The following is a 26,541-nucleotide window of genomic DNA, read 5'->3' on the forward strand; positions in this document are numbered from 1 at the left end:
GCTCATTTAAATCTTGAATTAAATAACTATTTTAATGTCATATTATTCTCCTACCGTCTATGTATCATCTGGAAGGTAATTAGAAAAAGAATTTAATTATATTGAATGATCAAGATTAGGCACGGGTATGACATGTTTTAAAGTTTATTTCTAAATGTCTTGAATGTTATTTATTTCATTTGATCAAACTATTTCGTTACAAATGCAGTTGGTTAAGTTATTAGCAAATTTCTTTTTAATTTACTGTTTTATAATGAATAATATTTTATATTCATTGATGTCTCACTCAGATTGTTCTTTTTTAGATCAATTTAGTCTATGAATCCATACAAGATGAAATCCATGGATTGAGTTTTGATTTTCACGTTACCTTCTTGAAAAACTTTACTTAAAATCTCAATCTTGTTGAAGTATTTAACAATAGTTTTAGTCGACTATTTAAAAAGTATCAGAAGGGGTTTTTTGTAGATTGTAGTAATTTCAACAGTTGAGATCATGGGTCAATTGAAGCTAGACCACCATGGAAAAGATGGAAGTACTGGAGTCCCACAATAGATCGAAACGGCCGTCCAGTGCTTCCAGGTTTTCCATGGTGGTCTAGCTTCAGTTAACTGATCTCAACTATTTAAAAAGTTTTTACTATCAACAATTAGAAACTACCTATAGAAAAATAAAAATGGGCAGAAAAGTTTTTTTGATTTTCATTCTCTTCCTTCTTTGATTGGTTGAATCAAAGTTGTATTTAAAGGCCTAGTCTAAATAGACAATATGATTTATTTCAGAAACTCTTTTCTAGTTTAATAATCTTTCACCCAACTACTATGTATAAATTATACATCATTGTCATTGTTATTTCATTTGTATACAAAACAACTGCAAACAATTTAGAACAATGCGTAAAAAAAGCAACAGTGTTGAATAATACTCTAACAACATATTCAGTATTTCAATTAAAACCATTAGAATTACAGGATTGTCTAATGTTATGTTGCTCTCAAGAAAAATGTTTATCTATAAATTTTTATTTTAAGGTCAGTATAAGTTTTCATTGTTGGTTTTGGTTCGATGCTTCTTATATGAAAACATTTAAAACTATTATGAATTAATGGATATTGTTTAACAGTGGAATTAATAACATGCATTTCGTTCTAATCGCAACTCATCGGTTAGATTGATCTACATTATAATTATAATTTTCACATCGGGATAAACACAAATCAAACTGAAAACTCCTAGGCAAGTCAAGATAGTTATCAAGAATTTAATAATGGTCAACATTCAAAATGTGTCTGACATGTGAATACAGATATTGTCAAGGCATCTGTGAATAGGCATATGTGAATAGAGAATTATCAGTTTGTATCAGAATACTGACAAATAGAGAATTGTCGTTCTATAGGTGACAGTAAATTCCCACTCTTCTTTATAACATTAAGCTTGATAAAGTGTTTGAATACAAAAAAAATAAACTAAAAATTAAACTTATTTCACTTGTACTGGTTGCTTTATTTGTGAACATTTCATTGTCTTTCTAAACAGTAATATTACGATTAAACCATCCAGTACAAGGAACACATCCTCAAGCTTACGCCTGTTACCATTAGTGGAGAAGTATAAGCCACCCACCAATACTCTCAATCCAACTCTGTCCTGAACAATCCCTACCAGTTACTATTCATCCTTTTCATATCTGCTTCCATTGCCCGGCGCAGTGTGTTCTTCAGCCTTCCTCCTTTTCGTTTCTCTTCAGGATCCCAAGTTAGTACATGCGTCGTGATGCAGTTTGATGATTTCCACAATATATGTCCTATCCACATTCAACGTCGTTTTCTAATTTCCTCTTCAATTGGATGCTGGTATTTTCTCTCCTACAGTAGACTGTTGCTGATGGTATCTGGTCAACGGATATTGAGTTTCTTGTGTCCATAATTGTTAATAAATACCCGTACATCCGTACAGTAGAACTATCTTGACGTTCTCATTGGAGATCCTGACTTTGATATTTGTTAACAGCTGTTTTGAATTTCATATATACTTTAACTGTAGGAATGAGGCCCTTGCAAAATAAACAGTTATGGAATATGTTCTGAAAGTGAGTGACCGAATCCTCCTCTACAATACGTGCCATTTTATTATTTATACCAACAAAAGTTTTGTAAGATATTTGTCTTTCAGGTAGAAAACATAAATGGATGATTGTATCTAGCATAAGGTAGTAATTTTGATGGGAAAAGTTTCAGGAAAATATATGAATGACTCTAAGTGAAATAGTTTATCACTTTGGGTGGAATAAAGAACATATAAGAACTATTAAATTATCTATTACTGCATAATATAACTTGTTCTAAATGTTCAAAAAGTATTTATTTTACGTTTTCTTGTTATCATTGTAGACAAATACGAAATCAAACTGTTCTCTAGTATATCACAGAAAGACTATCTGTTTTGAAAAGAAAAATGGATGGAATCATTATTTAGTTAGAAAATCTGATCAATCAATTGAATTTTTAGTTTCTACTCCGAAAATTGCACACTTATGTTATGGTAGGTAACCTAAATAGATGTTGTTAGTTATGGCTTTATATTATTTGTTTATAATTAAACCAATTTATTGTATTCGCGATTCTTCACTTCGTAAATAAGTTTAGTTTAAAGTAATTTATATTTTTATTTTAAATAATTCTGTCTACTGTATCTGTTTTGTTCTCAAGTTTCATCTAATTTGATGGTATTCATGGTGGGTTTCGGGACTTAGTTATATGTAAACTATTGCATCTCAAATTATTATTCTTTGATGAAACCTATTATTACAAATTATCATATAATAAAAGTAATTTACAAATGGTTTCTTCAGTTTTAATTATCATCAATTGAATGAAATTAATTTGATCATATCTTTACTTTCTTAATATTTATTACATTTCTTTCTGCCTAAACACAATTTCCAGTACTTATTGTACTTATATTGTGTACGGCATGAAGTGTTACATTTAGGAAACAGGTTATTTGAAAGTAATTATTTAACTCTGATAAATAGTGATGTGGACAATGAACTGAAATAGCCGCCTGTAATAATGCTTACTTTCCAATAGTTTCTACAATCATTTTTAGTTTCCTCAGAAATTATTTCTAAATGTTCAAGTGAATACTTGATTAGGATAAACAGTCTTATTGATATATTTTAATAACCAATTTTAACAGTTTATTCACTCGATAATATTCATTAACATATAACACTTTTCAATGACTCTTATCACAAAATCCCATTCCATTCATCACAAGAGAAATGATATAGTCGTGACATTGTAATAGGTATAAGGAATAAATTTTCTTCACTTAAAGACGTTACGGAACCTCTTTGAATAAACGATGAAAATTTTCAAGTCAAGTCCTATTAGTTTTATTCACAAATTTATTATTAAGTGAATCAAACTTTCAACTAATCGGCTCCCTAAGTAAGCAACTTATTTCAAGTTGTAGATTAATAGAAGTCCATCTGTATACTCAGTCTATTTATAAGTATATCATTACTATGATAAGCAAACTATTCGATTTTCAATTCATTTAAAACTATTGAATACAGTTCTAACAGTAATATTTTTCAAAGTAGATACTTGTTATTGTAGCTAACTAAATATCGGTATTGAGATATTTAATTAATCTATATTTATAAACAATGTTTGATAAGGTGATGTTTTGCACAACACTTACTTATGTTATACAAAACTCAAACAATTGTTACACATTTATCAGTAATATAATGCACGATTTATAAAATATTCAATTCACATTTGCATTTGTATTGTTTACTTGTTTGTTTGTTTACTTTTTTACACCTTATTATTTGCACAAATCTGTTTTCTTTTAGCTTCATAGTTTTGTTTTACTGTTTTTCATTATGAATATTTTCTTTCGAATTTGTGTGACAGAAATCTGTATTATTTATTTTCTTTTTCTCAACCAACTATATCTCATCGTATAAATCTTATATTTTCTTTCTTAAATTGATTTATTTTCTTATCCATAATTGATTAGATAAAGAAAACAACTTTAGTGAGTTATTTAGTGATACTAAATGTGTTTCTACAGAAATATACATCTCTGTTATTATCCTAGTGAAGATTAAATAATGGGTCACTTCTGAGGACTATGAAAGGGTCAATATTATATATATATATATATATATATATATATATATATATATATATATATATTCGTATTGTATAACTGTTCAGTAACTAGATTATGTGTATATCTATATTCCTCTTATTATAGGCTTTGTTTTGACCTATAGACTATTATGATACCATTTACTATTCTTAAATTATACTCAGTTTATTAATTACAGTCTCCCATGTTCACAGCCATTTTTTGGCATGATCTTGTATAAATGTTATTTCTCATTTTGTGGTATGATATGGTCTGTTTGACTGGTAATATAAACCAGGTATCTTTGAAATAAATGATTCGTATAATGGAATTTGGTATTGATGTTTTGGACTCAACTGGAGGGGCTAAGAGGAATAAGGACCAATAAGGACGCTTGGGTTTTCATTTTGGTCGAATGTCATTGGTTTGGTACAGTGCTAAGATTGTATAGGTCGTATTCCGATTGGCGAGTAAGTCAGGTGATAGTTGGTGATGCTAAAAGTCACAACAATTTCCAAGACAAATTCTAAAAGATATGTCATTGATATGAATTGTGAACTAATAAATTTTAATTCATTCTATTGTCATTGATACTTTATAAAAAATTTAGATTTTTGAATAAAAAACTAGTTTGTACATCTCTAAAAGAAATTATTCATTCAATGAGCTTGTCAGCAGTCTGTTCTGGCTAAGATAAATTTGTGTAGCGTTTATTATTTGATTTTCATTTATTTAATAAAAATTTTACTTTCTGCTCATACCACTAGACTGTTTAGAACAACACAAATTCTGTAAGAGGAAGAAAATGTATACTTTGAAAATAAGTCCTTTATTCTACGATTTTTCTGTAATTCGAGAAACAGAGGACACCTGACACTTAGTTACTTGTAAACTAGAATACCTAGAACCACATACTAAAGACATTTAGTGAAATCTAAGTTTCATAACACGGTAGGCTATAGTTATAAAGAATGATATGAAGGACGAGATACATACACACTTACTCCTGTTATCACTTGTGGAGAAGCATAAGTTGCCCACAAACACTCTCTATTCAACCCCGTCCAGGGCAATCCTTTCCATTTGCTACTCATTCTTTTCATGTATGTTTCCATTTCCCGATACAGTGTGTTCTTTGGCATTCCTCTTTTCTGTTTTATTTCAGGATTCTAAGTTGGCGCGTGCCTCGTGATGCAGTTTGATGATTTCCACAATATATATCCGATTCATTTCCAGCGCCTTTCCCTAATTTCTTCTTCAATTGGATGCTGATTTATTTTCTCCCACACTAAGCTGTAGTCGATGGTATCTGGTCAACGGATATTGAGTATCTTGTGTCCATAATTGTTAATAAATACCCGTACATTTTGATGATGATTGCAGTAGTTGTCCAAATTCCAGCTCCGTACAGTAGAACTATCGTGACGTTCTCATTGGAGATCCTGACTTTGATATTTGTTAACAGCTGTTTTCAGTTCCATATTCTCTTTAACTGTAGAAATTTCGCCCTCGCTTTGCAAATCTATGCCATCACATATGCACCAGTTCCTCCTTGTACGTCGATGATGATGCTCAGATACGTGAAACTTTTCACCCATTCTAGAACTTATCCATCAAGTGTGATCAGGTTGGTGTTCTCCGTGAGGTATTTGAGAATTTTGCTTTTTCCTTTGTGTATATTCAGGCCTACTAGTGCAGAGACTACCGCCACACTGACTGTCTTCATCTTCATTTGTTGTTGTGTATGGGATGGAATAGCTAGGTCGTCTGTATAGTTCGAATCGTCTAGCTGCATCCAAGTTATCCATTGTATTTCGTGCTGTCCCTCAGATGTGGAGATCTTCGTAATCCCGTTGACCATCAGAAGAAATAAAAAGAGAGAGAGTAAGCAGTCTTATCTGACACCGATCTCCACTTGGAATGCATCTGTGAGCTGTCCACCATGCACAGCTTTTCAGTGTAGTCCATCATATGAATTCCCCGTGATGTAGACGATTTTCTCAGCCACACACCATACTGTTGAAGAGGTTTCCATAAAGTTCTCCTATTCACGTTATCAAACAATTTATCATAGTCAAGGAAGTTGATGTATAGTGACCAGTTCCATTCAATTAGTTACTCAACGGTGATCCGTAGTGTCGCGGTTTGGTCTGTGTACGACCGATCCTCACGGAATCCAGCCTGTTGATCTCGAAGTTGGGCGTCCACTGAGTCTTTCATCCGGCTCAGCAAAAACCTACTGAAAATATTTCCTGTTACTGATGGTAGTCTGATGCCTCTGTGGTTTTCACATTTGCTTATATCTCCTTTCTTTGGTATCTTGATGAGTTATTCTTATTTCCAGTCTATCGTCGCTTGTTATTCTTCCCAAATCTTGCGTAATAGAACATGAAGCACACTTTCACTTCTATATCTCACCTCACTGTTTCAGCTGGTATAGTGTCAGGTCCTGCTGCTTTCCCGTTTTGATTTTTCTGATGGCCATTTCGATTTATTTGGTAGTTAATGGGGTGACATCTATTCTAAGGTCTGTGGGTGCTGCTTAGATATCCGGTGAATTCAATGAAGCTGGTCTTTTCAAGGGTTCTACAAAATGTTCCACCCATCTGTTCCTTTGTTCTTGAATTTCAGTGACTGACTTGTCTTCTTTGTCCTTGACCGGTCTCTCTGGTTTACCATATTTCCCTGTTAGTTTCTTCGTAATTTGATTTAGTTTTCCTATATTTCTCTCTCTTGCAGCTCGTTACGCTGTCGTTGCCAGCTCTTCCATGTATTTTTTGTTTGTAACCTCTAACGCTCTTCTTCACTTGCTATTTTGCTTCTGTGTATTCAGCTTGTGCCTTGAGTTTCTCTGTTCTTGTTCGTTTGCTGATAACTACTGTCTACTTGTTCTTCTTTTTTTGAATGTTGTTCAGAGTTTTGATAGAGATCCATTCTTAATGACGGTACTTCTTGCGGCCCAGTACCGCCTGGCACGTTGAAGTTAGTGCTTCGTTCATCCCTTTCCAACTGTCCTGCATAGTAGTTTCTGCTTATTTGAGATGTTCTAAGGCTTGGAACCTGTTGTTGATAGTTATCTTGAATTTGTTGATATGTCGAAGGAGGGCTGTATTGAACCCTTGTAATGCTGTTTGTCCTGTTTTATGAACCTGTTAAGTTTTATACATCAAGTCATTACGATGCTCGTCATTCTGATATTTTTAATTGATTTCTAATAAATAATGAGCACCTAACTTGCTGCAGTTTTACGAAAGGTGTATAAATGTATGGTCCTTGAATAAAAATTTATTTAAACCGATATAAATTATCAGCTGTTCTGATGTTTTAACTCATCACAATTATAAAAATAGCAACTGGGTACCAATTAGGTCTTGTTTAAAATGATTTCAAATTAATTGTGTAACGATGATATTGAAATCTAACTGATAAATAAGCTATTAAATTCATTTTACTGTTGATAAACTTGATCTAAATGAAAACTGTTTTACATATTTATCAAATGCATATCACTTTTTTGTTAGATTAAAGTTAGAAAATAATTACATAGATTGTATGGTCACTGGCGGTGCAATCCAGGATTCCACTACCAGCGACCATTTAGCTCTGCTTATAATGCTTGTGACCTAATGGCAATATACTGGGAAGTCGCACAGGATGTACATTCGCCAAAAGAGACTGATCAGTTGCAGTCTAAAACATCAGTGGGAAGAATCAGTAAACCAATACAAATGAATTAATTACATAAAATTATTACACTACTGAAATTCAACGTTAACTGCTTAAATACATTAGCTTTTAAAATCAAGCAGAGTAGAATATATTCTATTATTATTCATTGAAGAAAGAAGTGTAGTTGGAGTTAGTAAGTGCAAATTGTGTTCAACAGAATGCCGTAAGAGTGAAAAATCACTTCGGTTACCTCGGCTTTCATAGACTAAAAGGAACTGATTATATATCAAACGTCCATTTCAATTTGTCAATGAATCCTAATTTTTATTCTACTATCTTCTGTTTCTGAACGAATAAGGAAAAATGATCAATTTTTCAAACGAAAAGCAAAATGCCCTAACTCTTTAAAATTTATAGTTATATGAGTATATACAATCAATAAAATGACACTGAACCTTATCCAAACCATCTATCAAGCAGAATGTATGTCAACTCTAGAAGATTGATAAGCGGACATTGGGTGTTTAATGGCAAGTCATCATAATCATGAGTGACCAACGCAAAAATTAAAAAGGGCACGGGACTTACATATGCACTAGACAGTTGTCTCTCCTCCAGTCCCTCCTTCTAGAAAATATCACATTCAAGATAAGTTTATTTGTTTCCTAAGTGTGCTATGAAATTAAAGATGCCACAGGTATTCGGAGTTTGACAACGCTTTAACCAGTAACACCCACCAAGTGAAATCAAAAGACAGAAGCGAGGAGGTTCGAAGATATATTTGATAGGCTATCAATCTGTCGAGGATCGTCTGATCTAATCTGGCTAGCGACTGCAAGGGTTGTTGAGCACGGCGTTCCCACTCGTGATCCGGTGCGGATGCATGACCGAACTCCTTAGGCTAGGTGAGTCCATTAAGTTTAATGTGGTCAGCATCCAATGTCGAAGACTTACAGAGCTATTTATTTTGGGGATTTATTTACCGCTACAGAATCAAGATATATCGAATACTAAGATGGAGTGAGTCAGGTTGGGAAAAATCATAAAAAGGTGCGACTTTGACATAAGATTACTTAACTGTTCACATCATTACTGTTCGACTCTATTGTATAGTGAATTTTAATCTAAAGATAGAAGTAAGCACTATTCATCAGTTCAACACCCACAGACGTATTGTAAAACATGAATTTGTGGTAAAAAAAAATATTTTGCTGTAACCTATGTTTGATAAATAGGATTTCAACGACTTGGCTTTTGATCAATAATTTAAATTTATATGGTTTTTCAATGCTTAAGTATTTCTAGTACTTAGAATGAGCAGAATGATTCCTGTTATCTCTGTAACCGTATAAAATTATGATCCATCATGTTATTTATTTATCTACTGGGGCACGAACACTCAGTATACCATGTATTTTATTGTTCTGATAAAACACTGATTTTGTTCGATTTGAAGATGATTGTCTACAAAAACTTACATCAGAAGGAGAACTAGTTAAAACCAAGTGGGATAATGGCGAGCACGAAACCTCTTGATGGAAATCATGAACATTTTCAAATTCTAATTGAAATACTAAAATAGTTTCAAATTAAATCGCAGATAAGTTATAAAATGCAAACCTAGATGAAAAATCAAATTTTAAGAATGTGTGTCGATTTCATGAATATGTTGGTAAAGCTTAGCAAAAATAACGAATGTGTATTTCTTTAATTAACACTCAACCATTGGTTATTCATAAGTTTTCACATAATCCATGCAGGAAATGTCTACAGTTCCTAATAATATAAAACTTCAAACGGCTTGTTGCTATTTTAAAATTATGACGCTATATATCGTAAGGCAAACTGCGGAAATTCATCAGAAACCAGCAACTTGTGTAAATTTCATACATTGATCTATTGAAGTGTATCACTTTTCCCAAAAGCGCTTCAGCAACGTGAACTAAACATTTTAAATATTCTTCTGAATATATGATAGAGTAAATCGTTTTGAAAATAACATTGATCATCGCTGGTAGGTGAACCTTATATGAAAAACCTATTCTTGTTTGAAGTGCATTAAAAAAATGTACTTGAACCAACAACTAAATACCACTTAATTACTTACTGTTATCCCTCGTGGAGGAGCATAGGCCGCCCATCAGAATCTCCCAATCAACTCTGTCCTGGACTCTCCTTTCCAGTGTTTCATTGTTTAATTATTTAAACACATAAACATTAGTACAAGAAGGCACCAAATAGATATGCGCCACATAAATCATTCGATTTGTGTAAGGCCTGAGATACTGTCTGGGCACCCAGATCGAAACAGTTGGCTTTCTTGAGAGGTCACACACCGAGCATTTCACCCAAAGGTCTAATCCACAAGGCAGTGCAGCAACGTAAGGAGATGCAGTCACATGGTAGCAGGTGACCAATAATTGGTTCATACACAATTTGTTACTTCAGGATCCTGGAGCTCATGTGTACCGTTGGTTTTGAGACAGAGTTTTCCAACTCGTGTAGGTGGATCATCTGTATCCACTAACCTGGTTAAAGCGCTGGAAGTTCGCTTTTTGTTTTCTCAATTTCGCAGAAATCGGCCCCCACCCACGAGAAGGCAGTGAGTAAGACTTCCTTGGTAGTGGTTGAATGCACATGACCTTGTGAGATCATTTCGAGAGAGCGGTCTCTGCCCACTCTCGGCCGTATCAGAGCATTTAGGGACCTCCTATCCAGTTGTTTCCAAATGACATTTGTTTTTCCAAAGTCCACCTTTAGTGCCCGATGCACAGAGCTCTTGGGTTCTCCACTTCTCCTTCTGCCTTGAAGATTCCAAGTGAGAGCTTTACACGTGTCTTGTCCTGCACAGGCTTTTTTTCCCAATGTCCTCTTCAGCTGGAAGCTCATTTTTTTCCCTTTCACAGTAGGCCGTTGCTGATGGTATCTGGTCAACGGATATTGAGTATCTTGTGTAGATAATTGTTTATAAATACTTGTACCTCTTTGATGGTGGTTGTAGTAGCTGTCCACGTTTCAGCTCAGTACTGTAGGATTGTCTTGAAGTTCGTATTGAAGATTCTGACTTTGATGTTAGGCAACAGATGCCTAAAGTTCCATTTGTTATTCAATTGCAGGAATGCTGCTCTTGCCTTTCCTTCCTCCTTCTAGTCCATGACCTCCCATGCTATCTTCATACTCGGTATAGTACATTCTAACTTTGGCTTTTAGGTCTCCTATCAGAATGGTTGGGTTCTACCGTGATCACTTCTTCACAATCATATGCAGCCTTTCGTAAGACTAATCTTTGTCATCTTCGTCGCTATAATTAGTATGTGTATAACATTGGATAACATCCACTGTGATTCCCTCCTTCTTTGTCTTGAAGGATGCTTTGATGATCATGGATCCATGAGATTCCCATCCTATAAGTGCCTTTCGTGCTTCTTTGGATAACATCAGTACAACTTCTTGTGTGTGCGAAGCATTTTATTCTTCATAACTAGAGCGTTTCTACTGAACCTAATCTTTTCTGCCCAGCTTGGGTCCGGTGGGTTTTACTTATTCTGAGCACCTCCAAATTGTATCTCCTCAGTTCTGCAGCTACTTGATTAGTCCTCACGGTCTCCCACATTGTTCGGACATTCCATGTACCTATATTAATTGTTCCTCTGGTTTTTAGAAGGGGCATTGGCCTCGTGACTTACAAAGAATCTTACCTTTCACCGTGAGGCGCCACAACTCTTCTTAATGAAGATCCTTTAATTCTTAGGACAGATTTTAAATGGTTTAAATAATTCTTCTGGTTAGCGTTTTTTTCTAACAAGGTTGTTCGCTGTGGAACGAGGTTGCTGATCTTATGCCCAACCCTCCTCCTTTACCCGGTCTTGGGACCAGCAGTAACCTTAAGAGGGTTACATGCGGTAAGCACTTAATACTTTTCCTAAAAAAGTGTTATCATAAACGTATTAAAACGAAGCAATTTGTTGTTAGTTAACAATTTAGATGAAATATCATAGTTATGTACCTTAGTTTTACCTTACCGTGCACTGACATAATCATAATTATTTTGAGTGGATTGGAATATATCCCTCTGAACTTGCGCCAATGTAATTTGGTTATCTATCAAGTCGCTGAACAAGCAAGTTACAATAAACTGCGAAACTTTTGAATTTGAATGTTCTCCCCATTCGGATAATACAAATGTATCGTTTAATTATCAACAACTAAGTGTTTTTAAAAACAAAACATAATTCATCAATCTGTACATATTAGTTGTCATTTTAATTTGAGAAATATGACTGTTTACAGGAATTAAAACATTAGCATGGACTTTTTAAAATTGACTAATAAGTTATAATCGATAAACATTTTGATTTCTTCCACTTTTTTTCAAATATAATCATATTTCAAGATCCTAATCCTTATTTAGTGTATCCAAACAATCTGTCTATTATCCAAATAAATAATCTTTCTTTAATCATCACCTTCTTCTCCTTCTTCTTGTTCCTCTTTAGCTAAATCTTCATCTTCCTCTTCAGGCGGATTGAGCAGAGCTCTTAATGCAGCCTCTTCTTGAGGAGTTGGATCGGTTGCCTCATTGAAATCAGAAACTTCTTGATATTCATCCATTTCAATCGGTTGTACCTGAGGTTGAAAACCTGAAGTAACTGATTTTAAGCCCCATCCAACATAAATATTTTCAAATCGCCTATAAAAGAAGTATTAAAGGTTTTATACTGCTTAAATGATATTACTGCTTAGATTTATGTGCTAGTAAAGGACACTAAACGACATGAATCGACCACAACTGTGATTCTCAACCCTTTTGGTTCGTTATCCCTTAATTAACTGCCGAAATACCAAAAAGAAACCGCTGTCCTCTTACTCTAAAGAATGATTATTTTGTAGTGAATTTTTAATTAACCTTAAGATACAATAGGAAGATATGACTTAATAAAGAAAGTAAACACAATGAGGTTATGTAAGCAATACAACAGTGCTAATAAAAATCTGAAGTGGACATACTCCTACCCTAAAACGTTGTGTCTTAATTTAATCACTTTCAGTCAATGAACTAACAAGCTGAGAATCCTGTGGCATAAATTCTACCTTCAAGATTCTAAAAACATGAATGTTAATAAGTGTGTAGAATTATTTCAATTAATCTAAACACAATAGTCAAAGTTCAGAGAGATATTTCAAAATATCTAAATTTAAAAAAGGAAGAAATTTAGTGCACTTAAGTGGGACATGTTGAGCTATCTCACTTTATATGTTGTTGCAAATAATTTCTCGTATTTGTGAAGTTTTAAGTGTCTAAAATATTTTTTTGTTTCATGTAACTTCCATGGGATTAATGTAGCTACTTACCTCCCCCATGATACTGCATGTGCCCCCACCCAGATATTAGAAGACACAACAACAGATGCATATTCTGGTAATAACTTAGAGCTTATTCTGATTGACCATGGTTTTTGTCCAAATATTGGTAAGTCAGATGAAATCGGTGTAAGTATAGGTGGTCCACGTTCTGGTTGTATGACATTCTTCATTTGACTATCTTCATTTTCCTCTGCTTCATCCTCATCATTAATTTCATCAAAATAATCGCCCAAACCCTTTTTTGGATTCCACCTAATAAAGCATAAAATGTGAAAATCTTAATTGAATCTAATACCACTAGAATACGATTAGGTGAAACCACTATTAACTCGATCAGTCTTTTCCTTTTACTGCTGTTTTGTTAATTGCGTTATGCTACTGACTATTAATAAGTAGTTACATAAGTTTTCAGCTACTTATATGACTTTCAGCTTGTAACAAAACTAGAAAGTCAAATGTTTGATATTAATTTCCCTCATATTTCTAGTACCAGTCTAAATGTAACATCGTCCATTAGCATTTCAAGATGAACAGAAGATAAGGATTATTGACTGTTTCTTTAACTTGCCTTTTGTATTCATGACTAATTATTTGCCATATTAAAATCAAGTTACCAAGTTATTAGTTGGATCTTTTGTCCATAGATAACAGCTCTAATTATATGGTAACTCTTTAGCCAGTGGATTATTGATTCTGTCTTCTGAAATATCTTCAACCGGACTTCGAAATTCGGTTTCGCAAGTACTTATCAGTCCAATTATGGTGGTTATTCCCATAATCTTGTCTATCATTTATCGTTATAAAAAGATTTTCTAATGTGAAAAAAAATTTGCTATTATCAGTTAGTGGTTAACTTCTGTGTTCTGTAGTTCATTCGAATTCAGTGTATACGCTGTAAAAGTACTGACTATCACAACGGCTTCACGCTTACATCAACTCACCAATAAACTCTCCCCTGTGGTAGAATATAGGATGTATGATGTACCCAGTGTATAAGACTTGGATCAGCTAATTCATTAGTACTTAATGGTTCGTATTCTTCATTTTTTACATAATTCTGTCGTTCGCCTTCTTCTTCATTCCCAAGTTCTTCTTCTTCTTCTTCTTCTTTACTTCCAAAAGTATAATAACCTTGTGGAGATATTTGGGTGGATGCAGTAATTCGTGCTATCTGAGCCCGTAAGTAATTAGCTTCATTACCAGGATAAGGTGGATAACACGAAACCGGATAATCCAATATCCCAGTAAAAAGACGATGAACCTAAATTAAATTTGAATAAACAGTCCATTACAACTCAGATATTAAACCTACATAGTTTTTTACCATTCAGAAGTTTGTTAGTTTCCGGTACCGTTTTAGTCTAGTTTATATAATATGTATTTATGTATGTATGAATATGAATTAAACTCAAAATATATTGAGGTTATAAATGATAGTATTTACCAAGTAAAATTATTAATATTGCGTCAAAAATGATAATCGATAAAGTTTTAGCCTAGTTAAATAACTACCAAGCACTAAGTAACCGTTTTCTAAGATTTATCTTGATTGTTTTTCCAAGAGAATTAATGTTAAAACAGTTTATCCACCTGCACAATAATTGATAATTGATCAAATTGAATGAATAAATAAATGTAACGGGTGAAAGCAAGTTCATTTTATGTAATACTGAAATTTTTTATACACAGTCCTAAGAATAAAAAACTGAAGTTTTATTCGATAATAATCACTAGCACGAGGAACTAGAAAACATACTTTCGATACTACTCAGCGATCAATGTGTGTTAATTAAACAGTGTGTTTTTCTTAACTTAAGGAATTGCGAACTTAATTTAAAGCGGAACTAATTGTAACCTGTATGAAACTAAGATGATAATAGCGAATAAATGGTTTACATCAAACCTCGATCTAATTATTTTCGAATTGAAGAATCTTGTGCTATAATAGAATAATACAAAAGCAGTTAACATGCCTTAAAGTGAAGTGACACCTTAATTTTCTCCCCAAATAACGTATCTTAATCCTTACCAACGAGCTCGTTTTAAGTTTGGATCTACACTTTTTCCCAAGGCTAGAATTGCAATCTGGCTGTTCCAACTAAAATATGTTCAGCTGGATAGGAATCCAAGACTAAATCAATGAAGTTCTAGTGCTTATGGAAGAACTGTCAAAATAATAACCTTCTCCTAAAATCTTTAAAAAGTTTTTTTCATTGCCACTTAACACTGAAACGAACGTACAGCTCGAGCAGCTACTATTTGTTCAGGTGTTACCGGTGGAAGTTTTATCCATTGTAGGCCTGGTTCATGACATACGAAATAAACTTTCTTATTAGTTCCAATATGATTTTCCTCTCTCGGCACTTTGACTGGTGGTTTCCATTTGGACTTTGGTAGGACATCTTTGCCTTCTTAAAAAAAAACTCGAATAAGTTTGTTATTGTCGATTAGGGAGATTAGCAAAATAACTATAAAAACGATAAATTTTATGCAAAATAACCAGTCAAACTATTACCACGTCCCACAAAAATTGATGTTAGTTCCAGATCAATCGAAACCATCAGACTCTGAATATCCGAGTTTTCATAGTAATTCTTCATGAAACATTACAAAGATCCTTGATGAAGTTATTATGGGGTAACACCTAATTACCTACAAAGTACGTAACTATGACTTATTCTCACTTGGACGCCTTTGGTTAGATAAAACTTTCAATTTAAAGTGGATTCTTCAGGAAATCCAGTAAAATAACTTCCTCCAACAACATTACAGATAACCTATCTACCATATTAAGTATCTGAGGGAGCAATAGTAAAACAATGAGCTTATATAAAATAGGGCAACTCTAACCATGTGTGAATTCGACAGTGTTAACTGATGTTATGTACTCAATCAAACAAGCTGATAGACAAAACAAAAGCCGAATACATTTTATTGTATACCGTAGTAAATTCCACAGTTCAGATGTAATGCAACGCACTACTTAGATTCGGCAAACACACACTGCACATCAATAGTGAACACACAATGAACGGAAAAAGTAAATTAGATGTGCTTAAGTTTGATTCCTAAGGGAAGTAAAATCTGTTAAGTCAACATTTTCTGGTCTCTTTGCACATAGTAACTGTTCACTGCTTACGCATGGACTTTTACTACTTAATTTTACATTTAAAATCAATCCATAAACTTTCATTCACTTTCTGGGGGTTCTTTTTACCTGAAAACGAAATCAAACTATTTCGGGGGTTGTTCAAGATCAGAGTTTATTTACGCGTTTGCTTCATAACCAACATTACTGAAGTTATTTTATCAAGTTTATCGGATATTACATAACGCTATATCTACAATCTATTCAAGTTGCTATTTATCAAACGATACTGAGATAAAAAAATTTATAATTAAGAGGATCAAATAAACCGCTGGCATTAGAACGTTTGAAACTGTATAGAGTTCATCCAATCGATGGATGTTGTTGAAAATCGATATAAAAATTTCATTACGCAGACGAAGTTCTGTTACAGTGTAGAACAATTAAAGATCAAGGACTAAATGATAGTAGCTTTATCCAACTGATACTGCTTAAGTAACTGCGTAGTACTGTGCTTTAGGTTCATTCCTGTAAGAAGTCGTATGTTTGTACTGCTATGGGGTAATAAACTAAGTAAAGGATTTTAAAACCCTCCATGTTTTGAAAAATTTCCATAGTGATGTTGAAATCATAACAAACTTTGAGGTCAATAACCTCACATTTCACAAGTATTTCTTTATCGATATATAGTCATCTTTTAAAGCAGTAACGCCTCAAATATTTGAGAGAGATACTTCCTAGTTCAAAAGACTGACCTGTTGAAAGACTAACAATAGTTTACGAACCTTGATCATATTATTAATAAGTAGTTTTTAATGGATCCTAGCTGCCGAAAAACCATAGAAATGCTTATTCTGGTAACACACTACTAAGCGTAGCTTTTTATAATGATTACGAATAACGACACATAGAACAAGTTGTAGCGTTGTAGGGAATACCAGTCAGATACCTTCACACATTAAATAGCTATTTTTCACAAAATGAAACTCTTATCATTGGTCTCAAGTCATAGATGAATTGATGTAGAACTTTCTTATACTCGATCGGAATATTTTGGTGTAGGAGTACTCAAACAATGCGAATTACTTCTGTCTGATGTGATTTATCTAGGCAACAAAAGGTTCCAAATGAATTGATCGTTTATTTGAATGGCGTACAAACACCTCTCAGTGTTGTTTAATTTTGTGACAATTTATCGCATTCTGTTGGTCTGGATTGTTAATAATCTTCAATATGATTTGATTTTATTACCGTGAAACAGGGGTTACAGACTTAGTTAGTAACTATCGTCCTGTTATTCCAACCAGCATAGTCGCCGAACTAATGGAAAAGATTATTTGGATGGCCATTATCAACTGTTTGAAAGGGAAGAATTTTTCAACCAGTGGATAACATGGATTTAAAAAGGCCCTTTGTGTTTGACAAATATTCTCCTCGCAAGAGAAAATTGGGTTGCAGCAAAAGACATAGATATTCCGGTAGACGTAATTTTCATAGATCTGAGTAGGGCCTTTGGCATGATATCTCACCTGAGTCTTAAGTTAACACCGAAACGTTTCTGGGTTCATTACGAAATTGTCAACTGAGTAAAGGTATTCCCCTCAGTGATAGGAGACAACGAGTAAGAATATATGGAGCTCTATAAGCATGGTAATCTGTAAAAAGTGAAGTTCTCCGCGGTACATCCCCCAGTCCACTTCTCTTTTTATCTTTTGTAAATCACTCGCTAACTACAGAGGTCCTCTGTTCTACACTTTGAAGATGATATAAATATTTGGAGACCAATACACAGTGTCAGGTAGAACAATATTACAAGATGACCTAGATTCACCGGTTGAATGGATTAGTAGAAACTGAACCGTGAAGGATATTCAGGTGGGACCGTTAGTCAAGCGACTTTCCGCCCATCTGGCACTTGATCCGTGAAAATGTCTTTTATTTGCTTCAAAGTCATTGAAGAGTATTAATACAATCGTAGTATATTTTGCTTATTTATCCGCGATTTAAAAACACCAAAGGTGTATTATACGTTGTTAAAGCTAACCTGGCACATTAAGCATAGTTTTAAGCACATAATGTTATTATTATTCGCAGTTTGTTGGCAGGTTCTACGAAAACACTAACCTTCAGCTCCTTCTTCATCATCTATTTCAGTTGCATCACGATTAAATGATTCTGGACTCTCCTCTTCGTCTATGTCTTCCCCCTCAGGAAACTCTACTTCGACTATGTAGTAATTTTGAATCAATCCATGAATTTTCCCCCAAAATCGCGCAGTTTGAACAGCTTGGGTATTCACTAGAGACTTGATAGCCATGTTTAATAGAACGGTCTCGTTTTTCCCAATACCTACTCCTGCATTATCAAAATAGTATGCATTTTCCATCACATTCGGAAGAGGGTGTTCTTCTCCTTCATCTGCTACAGGCTCCTCATCCTCTTCTGAGTTTCTCTATAAGAGACATAAATGAGTAACCTTCTACTGACAAACAACTCCATACCGTAAACAACTTTTGCTGGATTTTCGCCGTGGAAAATGACGCAGGATTCGGACTCGAAGGGTCTCCTGGACCATGCCTCTTAGTTTCTAGTTTAAGGCGACCGCTTAAGACTTCAAACTCATTAAAGTCATCGAATCTTTGCTGGTATAACATGTGTTTTATGCAGTTCTTCAGGTGTTGATATCTATAATGACCTAACACTGTGTAGAAATTAACTAACAAGTTAAACCCATAGCCATCCGCCATTTCTAGCAGTGTCATTTTGTGTTTTAGAAAATTCCCATCACTTCTACTTGTCTCACTCATCACTACACTACCGTCAAGTTACGCCACGACTGCTGCCATGGAAACAACAAAATTCTTTTTTTAAAAACAACTATCTTGAATCTAACACACGGTATCTAATACCTTCAAACATGTTAGTAGAATATCTATTTTATCGAGCTTTGGCTTTTGTGAATGCAAAAGAAAGTCTGTTAGAAACACTCAATAAAGGAGATTGGATAAATTCCTGAATGAAGATCGACAGAGGTAAAAATGGCTCAAATGGTTGTAGATGGAATAGAATAAGCTTTCGCTTAACGGGCTTCCGTGTCTAGTAGCAATAGATCACCAATATCTTCAGGCAGAAACCTAGTTATATTAACGATAATAGAGGAAAAAGAAATAGGTAAATAATAGTAATATATTATCCTTAGTCCCTAAGAAAATGTCAAGTTTCCTGCTAAATGACTCCTGAGTAGTCGCTTAGACTAGCTCAGCCATCAGCGAATTCCATGGGTTGACAACTCTTAGGGAGGAGAAGTTGTGTCTACAGTCCGTTCTGCTGTATTGTGTTTCCAGTTTCTGGATGTTACCCCTCAGGTTTGTGTTGGAGCTAAACCTATGTAGATGTTCAACGGGATATCCAGAAGTGGTAAATATGCTGTAAGCCACCTCTAATACTCCTATACTCTAATATGTGAAGGTTCAGTTATTGGAAGCGCCATTCATAAGGCTTAACTTTGAGTCCCCGAACTGATTTCGTGGCTCGACGTTAGATACGCTCCAGTGTCCCTATCCTCTTCTAATGAGGGAGAAAATATTACCTTTCGAACTCTAAATGAGAATTAATGAATCTGTTGAAGATTGTGTGGGAAGTTCTTCCGTCGAACTGGCCGAAAATGTGCTTCAATGTTACCAGTGTAAGGTTTGCTAGGAAGGCATTTTTGTCATAGTTAGCCTAAGAATTCAAATCGTAGGGTACCAGCATTTCAAAATCTTTTTCAACTTGGGATAAAGAGCAGCTTCCTAAGTTGTAGCTGTAGTTTGTAACATGTCTCAGATGGACTACTTTACACTTTGAAGTGTTAAAGTTAAGTCCGTTGTCATCTGCCTAACTTTGAAGTCGTTTCAGATCATCCAGAATTACCAGTATATTCTTTTGAACTCCACCATGACATTCCATAGCCTGAGAGAAAGTGGAGTCAACCTTGACCCTAAAATTTCGATTTTTTATATATGAAGTGAACCAATCAATTAGAGGTGATTTGATACTCGATCTTTTGAGCTTATTGATAAGACATATATGGCTGACCATATAAAAAGTTTTTGAGAAGTCAAGGTAAATGACGCCAACCTCTCCCTTGTGATCAAGGATGGTTTTCCAGCTGTCCACCGTGGTCAGAAAGTTGGTTTAAAGATAATAAGTAGTCGTGTATAACGTCGCATATCCGGCACTCCATAGGTTTTGAAGGTCTGTACGCGCCGTTGTTAGCAGTTCGTTTGTATTGCGCCCAAACATTGCCTTTTATGGCTTGGCAAACGAAGAGTGCGGTTCTTGATGACCATAGGTTGCTAGAAGATTTTTGGGACCCTTTGAGGAACAGACTGCTTTGTATCACATACGACTGTGTGCAGTCAAAGAATCTCAATCAGCATCCATATCAAGTTGAGGGTGAATTTCCCACATTCAACGTTCGAACTTTCAGCTCTTGTTGCTGGTGAGATGTCTTAGCTTAGTTTACCTGATAAAACTATAGGCTATGATCGCTTCTCCTTAGGTGAGCGAGAATTGAGAGGTTGTCAATTAGGAATTCTTTGTTTGTAAATACCCAGTCCAAGAGCGACGGCGTCTGACTGTTTTTCCAACGAGTTGCCAACTTCACATTTTTGAACAATCCCAGATCCTCAATGAAGTTGACGAACCGAGCTTCAGTAAAGTTTCCACCTCCAATATACGTATGTTCCGCGAAATCGACGTTAGGGAAATTGAAGTCCCTTAGAATCAGTATATGAGTGAACCTAAAACGAATAGAGCGGAATAATCCTTCCAGCATGCGATTGTCGTACTTGATGTCAGCAGTGAGCTTCCTATAGATGACTCCAACTAGATACCTCGAGGTGGTAGACAATCTTACTGAGCACCATACGGATTCATCAAGATTGATAAACTCTTGATTGTGAACAAGATTGCAAGTATAGGGCTTGTAGAATTATGCTCTACTTCGTTATTAGTACTGCTCTAATAATAGACCTAATCCCAAAATTGTAGATTTGTCATGATGTAACTGCCTAACATATAAGATCCTACGTGGAAGTCACATCATCGTATACACCAACTCATCGTATCGTAACAATCACGGATATATGACGGAGAACAAACTTAGGCTAGAGGTAGAACAATATATTTAATATAGATAGAAATAATGTTACGCAAGTAAGACTACGTCTGTAAGGCCGAACCATGCCATCCGACCAATTCTAACTAATTCAACTCCTTCCTGCCTTCTCCATCGTTGGGTTTTTCTCTGCGTTAAATGTTGAATATATATTTTCCATGTTGTCTCGTGTTCAGCTTTAAGAATTATGTGGTTAGGTCCCAATGCAACTACAAGCTACTCCACCCTTATTTCCTGTTTTTCTGTAATTGCGAAACAAAGACATTCCGGGTATTGCTAGCTAGATATCGGAGTTCCAGATATTCCTATCAGATGAGCATTATTAGCGTTGTTGAGTTCACGTATCTCATCCATTTTATTCGGCAAACTCGAGGCGTTCGTACATAAGCAGCTTGTGCTTTCTATTTGAAACATGTGAGCTTCTCCCTGTTTGTCTGTATGAGCCTTACGTGAATGGAAAGATAGCCGAGCTATACAAAGTTTTCTAAGTTGATAGTCCCTGTCCTTTACACGTTTTTTATGATCAAGACAGTTCACAAGTGGAATAGCCAGCCCCAACTTGCCTTTGTGCTTGATCCTGGCGTCATGCGGCCCATATGGATTCCGACTGGCAACCGAAGTCTGCTGGCACGAAATGCTTCCAGATTTGAAGTCTCCATACGAGAGGGAGGAAAGTTATCTTCATAAGCCTTTGGGTTGAACGGTCTTTAAGGCAGTCAAAGTACCTTGATACGACGATAAAGAAAGCCACGTTAATCGCTATGAGGTATGAGTTTGAAGTTAGCTGGTTCGTCACACCACTCCTGTCTAACTCCTGTAGGCCCTCAATGGTTCAACACATATCATTCGCGTTAGTGATCTACGGGGCTGCGGAATTTCCTCATATGATTGCGTCAAACGATTTTACAAAACGCCCAGTTGAAGCTCCCCATTCAACACTCCTTAAAAGTCACTCGCTGATATTCCTGTGATAATTTTTTATAGCCGCTATAAATGAGAAGCAAAGTTGCTGTACGCATGAAATTTTTAGTTTTTACAACAGAAACATTTTTTGAAACTTTCCTCATGTCAAATCAATAAATTCATTGACAGAAAACAAAACTATCAGGAATTATTTTTGGATGAATATCATCGGGAACCTAGTTTTCCGTGGAAGATTGTTGTTAAGAAAGTCTTCTTCCAAGTTTTGTTTGAACTGCATCGCTTTCAGCAGCAAAATTTCGTGTAAATATACTATCTGAAATGAGTCTACTGCTGGCCTGTTCACGTGCATAATGGCGAAATTGATGAATGACATGGGTTCTTAAATAATGACAACTGTGATTTTACTGAATATAACATAAACGAAAATGCTTAAAGCTGATACTGCATTTTCAAGTCAACATTCCACTGTTTTAACATGCCGTTCTTAGAAAGAGGCTAATAAATCGTTTAATTTATTTCAGTGCTCGTAGTGGGTGTGCTTATAAAGGTTCAGTGTAACGTTTGTTTGGACAGATTATGGAACTTAAGTTTCATGTACTTCAATAACGTTATCCCAAATGTTCGAGAAACTAGATCTTCAGAACTTACTTGGTTAATGTCGTACTTTTGCAATTTTATTTTGGAAATCTGGATTCCCTGTTTTCGCACCAAGAGCGCCTATTTTCACCTTCATATTTTACTTACCACTTGGGAGGACTACGAATGTAATTAGTTCGTTGTCTCTTTCAATATTTTGCTGTCCCACTAACTCTAAAATCATCTTATGGAGTGTACACGATCGGAAGACAAAATTTTCTTTGGTCTTACTGTCTGTTCTGATCAGTACTCCTGTTAAACGATGTGGTTTAATGATATGAGTTGATATCTCAGTCTTTACTCGATCAAATGCAAATTTAACTTCAGAATCAAAGCTTTTAGGTTCATCCAAATCTCGAAAAACAACATTCAAAGATATTTCACTATTTTTCCTGAGCAAGGCATTTTTTTATCCTACTTTGTAGCTTCAGGGAGGTATTCTGTAACTTAAGGGATGATGAGCCTTCAGTAACGGACTCTGCATTCCTCACCGGCTGCCTCACAGATTTTCATTCCACATCGCTAAGTTTGTTAATATCGTGACTCTTTGAATAGATGACAGTTGTACTTGGGTTTTAATGTTAAGTGAATTTGTGATCACATTCAACAATAGGTGGTCTATCAACTTGAGAGATTTTTTCACGCTCTCCTTAAGAGATTTCCTGTCTTTACTTTTAATGGTTGAGTTTTTATCTTGTACGAAAGTTGCACGTGCCGTACTGGAACGGTTTTTACTGTCAGTACTAGAATCTCGATTTTTTTCATCAACACGAATAACTACCATCGAGATCATCAGTGATTTTCTCAAGCAGTAAAACATAGAGTTAATGATAGTTAGAACTTGAATATCTCTTACATGTAGTGGGTGTTAGACGGGTCTAAATCATATAAAACCAATCCTTAAATTACGTAGCACTCCTTTCGCAACAAAGAAAGGAGAATTAGACTGTTCACATTGATAAATACGGTTGGCCATCACGATTAAATTTGCACAAAATTCAACTATGAGTTTCAAAGTTATTTTTAACGAAATTTGTATCAGATTTGACAGATTGTTAGAATGAGATTTAAGAAAGTACACACGACACTGGAAGATTATAGGAAATAACTAAAAATATACCACACGAGTAAATAATTCAAAAAAATATGAGCTCTGACTGATCTTAAATGTTTCGATGTCATAAGCAGACAAAAAGAATGTTAGACCTTAACAAGTTGGAAAATCACAGGCCTGTCATATCACTCACCACGATTAGGATATTTATTTTAGTGGATTATATGCCACAGAGGAGCATCTCTTACAACTTAAACATAGAACTAAAAGGAGCCAGCGATTTTCTATTACTACTTATCAAAGAGTGAATACTCACGTGTTTCACGGACATGTGAACTGGTGAGATGTAAGTTGAAATGCCGAAGGCAAGATATTGAAGTAGTTGTAGTTTATCGCAGTCCAGAATGTGTAGCAGATGATTTTCTCCTCAGTAAACTTAAGTCCTGGTGTAACAACGGTAAAAGCCTTGTAGTAGGCGACTTTAATGCACCATATATAAACTGGGTTAACTTAGAAGTAGAGTCATCTATATCGTCGTTCGACTCCAAACTGTTAGAAACCTCGATTGGACTAGCATTATTCCAACACATTAGAGATCCCACAAGATACGACTTAAGAAACTCTTCCTCTCTTTTAGATTTAGTCTTCACACACGATGATGACGTTGGTCAAACGGCTTTTCTCCCACCACTTGGGAGAAGTGACCATGCAGTCATCTTATTCAAATTCATGGCTGAAATTGCCTGTCAAACAATTGCGCCGGCCCGTCCTAACATATGGAAGGCAGATATGCAGGCAATTAACTCCACAGCATCGGCTGAAAACTGGGAAATTGACTCAAAGGCATCAGTACAAGAGGCATGGACTCTATTTAGGCAGTTATACAATCGGGTAACTCAACCATATATACCCTGGACTGTCCCAAAGAAAAAGAAGCACGGACATCCCTGGTTAGGGCGGGATATTCGACGCTTACTAAGACAAAAGAAGAAATACTGGGATGTTGCCATCCGCCTTGGCACAGCAGGTACGATGGAACACTACAGATCGATAAGAAACGAGTGTATAACTAAAATTCGGGAAGCGCAAAGAAAATATGAAATGCAGCTGGCAGAATCTGCATTCAAGCAGCCCAAGAGGATATTCTCGTACATAAACTACAGAACAAGGATTCATCACTGGATTCCCAACCTAATTAAAGTAGGAAGTGAATCTGAAATGATAGAGGAAGATCAGGAAAAAGCCGAGGTTATGGCTGACTACTTTGGGGCAGTTTTCACTCAGGAACCTCCTCTAGAGAAAGAACCAGACCCAATTACAGAGTCAACAAACCAGCTGCTCACCGTGGACTTCGACCAAAACGATGTGCTCAAGGCTCTTAGCACCCTAAACATGGAGAAGTCAACAGGACCAGATGAACTACACCCTAAAATTTTGAGACATATTGCCGAATATATCGCAGCCCCACTGACTGTGATATTCAATATGTCACTTGACCAAGGTGTGTTACCTATGGACTGGAAGGACGCAATCGTCACTCCCATACATAAAACTGGTCTACGACAAGTTCCATCAAATTACAGACCCGTAAGCCTCACCAGTGTTGTAATTAAAATACTGGAAAGGATAATCAAACGGACCATAACAGCATTTATGGAAACCAATAACTTGCTGAACATGGCACAACATGGTTTTAGAAAGGGTCTATCCTGTACAACGAACCTCCTTATAGCTAGGGAGCTCTGGATTAATGCGCTAGACAATGGGAACTCAGTGGATGTTGTCTACATAGACTTCAGTAAGGCTTTTGACAAGGTGCCAACTAATAGACTGCTATTGAAGTTGGCAAACCTTGGTATTGCCGGACCTCTTTTAAAATGGATTAAGGATTTCCTAGTAGGTCGTAGGCAAAAAGTAAGAATAAATTCCAAGTGCTCCATCTGGAGACCAGTACTTAGTGGAGTACCCCAAAGTTCCGTCCTAGGTCCTTTACTTTTTATAATGTACGTTAATGATCTTACAAGTATAGTACAGTCTCCAATGTTATTTTACGCTGACGATGTAAAAATTTGGCGAGTTATAACTGGAGACAAAGACGCATTTACTCTTCAGGCGGACTTAAATAATATGATAAACTGGTATAAAGAGTGGCTAATGCCTATCAACTCGGAAAAGTGTGTCTACATGCACTTGGGGGATTCAAAGGTTAATACGTACAACATAGGGGATGTGTCATTACCCGTAGTCCGGTCTCATAAGGACCTAGGGGTGACAGTGAGCAATGATCTTAAGACGACGGCCCATTGCCGGGAGGTCGCAGTTAAGGGGTTTCGAACCCTCTGGGCTTTAAAAAGGATATTGACTAAGCTTGATACTACCATGTTCACCACATTATACACATCCTTAGTGAGAACTAAGTTAGAGAACTGTGTTCAGGCTGCAAGCCCCTGTTTAAAAGGTGACTCAGACATACTAGAAAAGGTACAGAGGGCAGCT

The 26,541-nt window shown here is 35.5% G+C and overlaps 2 protein-coding genes across 3 annotated transcripts; one reads left to right on the forward strand and one right to left on the reverse strand.

Annotated features, from left to right (window-relative positions):
• MS3_00009806 (uncharacterized protein) lies at positions 1-8,082 on the forward strand (the record flags this gene model as incomplete). The annotated part of the gene is made up of 3 exons (XM_012945738.1): positions 1-75; positions 2,394-2,544; positions 7,991-8,082. Coding segments are annotated over 3 exons (318 nt in total), but the record flags the coding sequence as incomplete, so codon positions are not given.
• A 3,410-nt stretch (positions 8,083-11,492) lies between these two features.
• On the reverse strand, positions 11,493-19,114 carry RSPH4A_1 (Radial spoke head protein 4 A). Of its 2 annotated transcripts, none has more exons than XM_051218207.1 (7): positions 18,992-19,114; positions 18,772-18,955; positions 18,395-18,722; positions 15,424-15,593; positions 14,124-14,443; positions 13,171-13,434; positions 11,493-12,508 (listed from the first exon to the last, which is right to left on the reverse strand). In XM_051218207.1, exons 1-7 carry the CDS (start codon positions 19,075-19,077, stop codon positions 12,274-12,276), a joined length of 1,587 nt encoding a protein of 528 aa, XP_051074049.1. In that variant the 5' UTR covers positions 19,078-19,114; the 3' UTR covers positions 11,493-12,273. The 2 variants fall into 2 exon arrangements, with proteins under 2 accessions (XP_051074049.1, XP_051074050.1); XM_051218208.1 differs by having other exon boundaries at positions 12,053-12,508; positions 15,424-15,590.
• Positions 19,115-26,541: the final 7,427 nt, after the last annotated feature.

The sequence above is a fragment of the Schistosoma haematobium genome, chromosome 1, assembly GCF_000699445.3.
Source record: "Schistosoma haematobium chromosome 1, whole genome shotgun sequence".
Taxonomy (NCBI): domain Eukaryota; kingdom Metazoa; phylum Platyhelminthes; class Trematoda; order Strigeidida; family Schistosomatidae; genus Schistosoma; species Schistosoma haematobium.